Source organism: Diadema antillarum, unplaced genomic scaffold, assembly GCF_040938485.1.
Source record: "Diadema antillarum isolate AM-2024a unplaced genomic scaffold, OU_Dant_1.0 seq00000654_RagTag, whole genome shotgun sequence".
Classification (NCBI taxonomy): Eukaryota; Metazoa; Echinodermata; class Echinoidea; order Diadematoida; family Diadematidae; genus Diadema; species Diadema antillarum.
The window spans coordinates 292,764-298,720 of record NW_027271567.1 but is presented as its reverse complement, the minus strand read 5'-3'; the positions used below and the strand labels follow the sequence as shown (position 1 = coordinate 298,720).

At 43.1% G+C, this 5,957-nt stretch overlaps 1 protein-coding gene across 1 annotated transcript; it reads left to right on the top strand.

Moving 5' to 3' along the window:
- The first annotated feature begins 1,164 nt into the window (after positions 1 to 1,164).
- LOC139736570 (5-hydroxytryptamine receptor 1D-like) lies at positions 1,165 to 3,021 on the top strand. Its single transcript, XM_071647317.1, has one exon. It carries the CDS (start codon positions 1,165 to 1,167, stop codon positions 3,019 to 3,021), a length of 1,857 nt encoding a protein of 618 aa, XP_071503418.1.
- The last annotated feature ends 2,936 nt before the right edge of the window (positions 3,022 to 5,957 follow it).

Below are 5,957 nucleotides of genomic sequence, written 5' to 3'. Positions count from 1 at the left end.
CATTTGTTTTACTTTCCACCTGACAAGATGGCTGGATAGCTTATATTCGGCTACACTATGATTATGAGAATTATACTGGTGAAATGTAATGAAAATATGATCAATAATACTTATGACAACTACAAAAGTGATGCTTCTATCACAATGCATGATAATCACAATGATAATAAGCTTACCGGCACAGTCACCGTCAACAGTATCTTCACTATCACCGTGTTTTGTACAAGCATTTACAAAAACGTATCTGTGTTGCTTTGTACCAATGTAATCACAATCGTCATTGATAAGGATGTCACCATAGTCATCAACATAATTCGGAGTGATAATCATGTCTAGTTAAAGCTGTTCGCTTACGACAGGCAATCAAAGGACAATCAATTCTTTACCTAACTTCAAGGTGAAATAATGTTTAGATTGCGCATAATGTATCACTTTCTATCGCACACACAACAAAAGTAATGGACGTTGACCATTAGTTTTGATAGTGATATGCGTACAGACACTATTCGAGTAATGCCCATGTACCCTGGTAAGCGTACCTAGAGGAAACATATATATATATATTTTTTTTTCATTTCTGTGATGTCACTAATTACCTCTTTCTACTCTCAATACACTACAGCATTCTTCCCTCCCTTTCTCTCTCTCTCTCTCCCTTTCTCTCTCTCCCTTTATGTCGCTGACGTGTTTTCTTGGAAAAAGAACTCCACAAAGGCGTAAGCTAACAATGCTAACAATGCAAAAAACCAACAATACAAAATGCCATCACACATTCGGGACATTCACCAGCAGATAAACACATGACAACTTTCCCTTCCCTCCCTCACCCCCCCCCCACCTCCCCTGAACTGCTTTTTTGCTCCCTTAGTTTGTGTCTGCGTGATAATCAGAACGACAATGGGGTTATAAGACTATTGAAAGAGCCCCAAATAACTATGCACACGGTTTACAAAGAGGGGAAAAGGAGAGACGGATGATCCGCATTTGAAGGCCTCTCGTGCCCGCTTGATAGCCCGGGGTAGGGAGCTATTTTTTGATCTTCCTATTGTTCCTGGTCACAGCAGTGCGACCTTACTGTTGGGTCGTATTGATCCTGCTTCACTTAGGAAAGTGGTGTATAGACATAGGAGAATGCGTGCTCTCTAGAGCGCGGCGGAAAAGTCGATGCCACTCACTGCTCACTTGTCGCAAATTGACCAGGAAGCTGAGCGGACACGCCACACTATTGGCCTGCGCGTCCATTTCAGGGTCCTCGGCTTGACCGCAGATAGTTGCGATGAGAGACGTAACACCGCTAGTAAATGCGTACGATTTGCGAGCCGGGAGCAAAATGCCCCAGAACAGCGTCGGCTGAGCTTTCGCGCTGAGGCATCCGTAGTCATCGCCCAGGTTGTCTCTTATTACGTGAGAAGGGCTGTACTGAAGGACGACGTTCGCCAGGCTTGTTCTCGATGGTCTCCATTCTTCATTCCCCGTGGGTTGGGGGCACAACATGAATTGCGCCTGGCAATGGATGCACATGGGGCATTCCCTACACAGATATTTTCCACCAGCCTGCTGCTTGTGGCTTTCCTTGCGCACCCGATGCTGTCCGCCAGCGAGGCGGCGCTGACGAGCCCCTCGCCATGGGACGTCGAACTGTTTTCGAACGTCACGGACAACAACGACACCGTAGACGTCGGGATCCTGTTCGCACCACTTCCAGCGGCTGCGCTGATCTCACTCTTTTCTCTGATCATACTCGCAACAATATTTGGCAACGTACTGGTGATATTATCAGTGTGCAAAGAAAAGAAACTCCAAACCCCGCCGAATATTCTCATCATCAACCTGGCCCTGGCGGACCTTGCCGTGGCATTGCTTGTTATGCCGTTTCAGGCATCATTCGACATTCTTAGCGGCCGATGGATTTTTAGCCAGGCCATATGTGACATGTTTATATGTTTTGATGTCATGTGCTGCACGGCATCTATCGTGGACCTTGTTTTTATATCTGTGGACCGATATCTTGCCATAACACGGCCTTTCCGCTACGCACGCCATAGAACTTCGAGGCTCATGATTGGGATGGTGGCAATAATATGGCTTGTCAGTGGTTTTATCTCCTTTTCTCCGCTTTTCATCTTTGGGAATGAACACCAAGAAAATGGCTGTTTACTCTCCCAAGACCCAATCTACACGATATATTCAACTTTCGCCGCGTTTTATATCCCGCTCTTTATCATGGTGATCCTGTATTACAAGATCTACCGTGCTGCCGGCGAATTGGAGCGGAAAGAACTTCAGAGGCGTCCAAGCACGCCCGGGTTGTTGCCCAGGGGATCGGTAATGCGATCGGGAAGTGTTTCTAGCGATAGTGATTCGATGCCGGACAATTGCAGGGAAGTACGACGGAAGTCCTCCATCGTAAGATTCACGGAGTATGTTCGGAGCGTGTCGAGGAATTCTCTGGCCTCCGTGCAGTTCGGCAGGAACCGAATATCGCTAAAACTCGAGCGAAAAGCATCGAAAACTTTGGGCATAATCATGGGCGCGTTTGTCGTCTGCTGGATTCCTTTCTCCATTCTCGCTTTCACCCGCGCCTTTTGCCAGTGCAACATACCACCGGCACTACACAGTACTTTTGCTTGGCTGGGATATGTCAATTCCATGCTCAATCCCATCATCTATCCGTTCTTTAATAAGGACTTTGGACCCGCATACCGTAAAATGCTTGGTTTTACGCGCTGCAAGGCGTGTCCCGAGCGGTTTGGGTACGACCAAGCCCAAACCACTCCTCCGCGGAGGTACTCTTTGAACAACCACCAGCATGCCATGCCTTCGCCGGAGCTTCATGCCATCGCAGAGGATAGCCACGACGAATCCGAGGTCGGTGATCACAAGGTCACGGCCGAAATCACAAGGTCGAATGCGCTGGGTAAAATAGACGAGAGGAAGTACGATGCCATCCACCTTGATAAGCTTAACGGGAATAGCAAGATTAGTGACAACCGGAACGATGTGACCGCGACAGATGTGTGAATGTCCATGTACTTTTTTCTAGTGGTATGCTATCTGTAATGGGAGGTGTGAGCAAGGAGATGTACATCGTAAATCTGCAAAGTTGGATGAAATCATAATGACATGGCAATGTTAATCGTCGCAGTATGTTTTAATAAAAATTGTGAGTGGAGATGAAACAGAGTTAAGAGTGAGCAACATCTCACTCTCGTTCGAGTCATTGTTTTCCCAAAGTGACTACAGTTGTCATGGCAACGGATGCCGACGCTACGCAATCACCATGCTGAAAGAGAGATCGATACCCACTCACAGGATTATTCTTGAGAATATCACGAGGATGTTTCGCTCATTATCACAACAGGATGTATTGCAGATTATAAAAGAGAAAACAGAATAGAATAGAGGTGACTCTCAAAAGTTCAAGTTGCAGTCTTCATCTTGTTCATTCATGATTTTGCATTACGATATAACAACACCATACATGTTTGCTTATACACATACTGTATTGTGAGCTGGTGTTACCATCGTCATTGAATGATGTGCTCTCAAATTGTCTGTGTGCAAATAATACCCAGATCAGCCACCAGTGGGTTATATTCAGACGCCTGAAATGTTCACTCTGTCTTTACAGTAGTTGATACATTACAAAGAGCGACTGAAATCAATACTATGGGTTGGCTCGCATGTCTACTTATTCACGTTGGAATGATTTTGTTATTATCAGCATCTCGTCGTTAGTACATACATGTATTTTAGATGAGGCGCAGTGTTTTTCAAGTTAATTTGTTTTTTGTGGACTTTATTTCGGGATTGAGAAGATAAGTTTTCGAGGTTCTCAAATCATCGCCGCGATCATCTTATACGTACACAACTGTAGTTTCAATTATTTCTGACTTCCATTAACATTCACTATGTTTTTTTTTATCATTGTTGTGATCACACTTCCATTGTTATCACATGTCATATACATGTATATGCCATGAAAGTTCTTTCCCAAGTTGATACTCGTCCGAGCATTGTGTAATTAATAATGTACAGTCAATTCAGGTGCTGTAACGTGGCAGATTACTGTATCTATCACCATTTCCAATACACTGTACAACTGTACAAACTATCCTGTGAAGAGAACCGTGCGATAGACATGAGGTATACATTGCACTGTACGTTGTACATACGTTGTACAATGTACATGTAGCGTTATAAGCTAGACGGTTGTCGGTTTTGATCTTTGTTTTTTACCTTCCAGGATTTTTTTTTTTATTTGTTGCTTGCTTGCTGAATGTCGATTCAGAGAACGATGACCAATGATATTATCTAATCGCAACACATCACAGGATTTTTGAAGAGAAAGGAAAGGTCAAGGGTTAAATATCATACAATCATGACGGAGGTATACAGTGTATCTTAAGGCATAAAAGGCTTTCTTATACAATTAATTATCATGTACATACACATTGTACGTGCATGACAAGTAGGTCTTGATTGTGTCTCACCTGTGTCCAAAGCAGATTATTAGGTGTTAGTGCTTTGATTAAAAAACAAACAAACATGATTTTGATTTGAGGACTTAATGAGACAGAAAAGATATCATTCGGTCACCGTGTATATACCGATATACACGTTGTACCGCCGCAAGTGGCTCAAGCAATGAATTGATTCGACCGGATCTCTTTTTATTGGGCCTGAACACTTGTACAGCTGTAGGCAAAGACCAACACAGTATATCTTACGGAACTTCAGGATCATTACGCGAATGACCAATGTCCGCGCTGAGGAAACACAAGACAGAACGTAGAACAACTGAAGCTGCTTACGGTTACGCGACCTTTCCGTCGTCGGTCAGGCTGTCAAAACTCGTGGGGTCAAATTCTAATGGCGCGTAAAAATAATTGGAGTAAAAAGCCAACTGACCGAATATTCAAGGCATTGCTGTCTGAAATAGAACAGAGGTAGGATTACAACGGTACAAACCGATCCTCGTTTGTTCCTCTGAATGTACATATTTATACACACACATCAGCAGTGGACGGAAGTTGCTAAATGTGGAGACGTGGCGGGCGTATGTAATCGAGGTTGAGAGGCATAGAAAGGGGATTCTGATTTTGAAATTAGTGATATTATCGTGCAGGATCTCTGTTGCATGTCTTTAAGACAGCAATCGCACACCACGGTATCCCCACATGTGGCCATGAATTACATAGGTTTCTCTTTTGATAATGGAATAGTGAACCGTGTGTTCTGTTGAACAAATAGTCCTACACTGTATTGTTTAGGGCATATAAACAAATCGCGCAGCCGCCACCAGTAACATTCGGATTGGGGATAGGATCTTGTTTGTGCTCTTTTTTGGTCTTCGTTTTTTCTGATTCCATTACATTTAAGTCAACAAGGCGACGTTGGTGTGCCAGTGAAACTGAGAAGTAGGCCTAAATGGTGTACAGCTACATTTTTATGTACATTCGTATTTTCAAAGATGAGAGAACAGCGTTTTCAAGACTACACTGTCACTGACTGTATATTTCGAGGGGACGGCCGGAGGGAGGAGGGTTCTATTTTATCCAAACACTTTCGTTAATTTTGATGTAACTTCGATTACTCATTATGTTCCTAAGAACGTGAATGACTGAAGAAAGATTGCATTCAATACTGTATGGCATATTGTGCTTAAAGGGACGATATAGTATTAGTGGAGATGAGGATAAGGCTTTTAACTTTTTTTTTTCGAGATGCTGTACCAAGAAACCACTTTTGAAATAGTGCAGAGAATACCATTCTCAGAGGAATTCAGAGTTTATTTGATAAAAATTCGTTCTGGAATGACTGAGATATCCAAAAACAAAGCGATAGTAATAAAAGTTGGGTCCCACCTTTTATTCGGATCGATCGTTCTGTTTTGGATATCTCAGTGATTTCAAAACAATTTTTCATCAAATTAACGTTGAATTCCTCTTGGAATT

Bases quoted from the DNA above. Each gene is read 5' to 3' on its own strand.
- LOC139736570 (XM_071647317.1), top strand. From the start codon at position 1,165: ATGCCACTCACTGCTCACTTGTCGCAAATTGACCAGGAAGCTGAGCGG.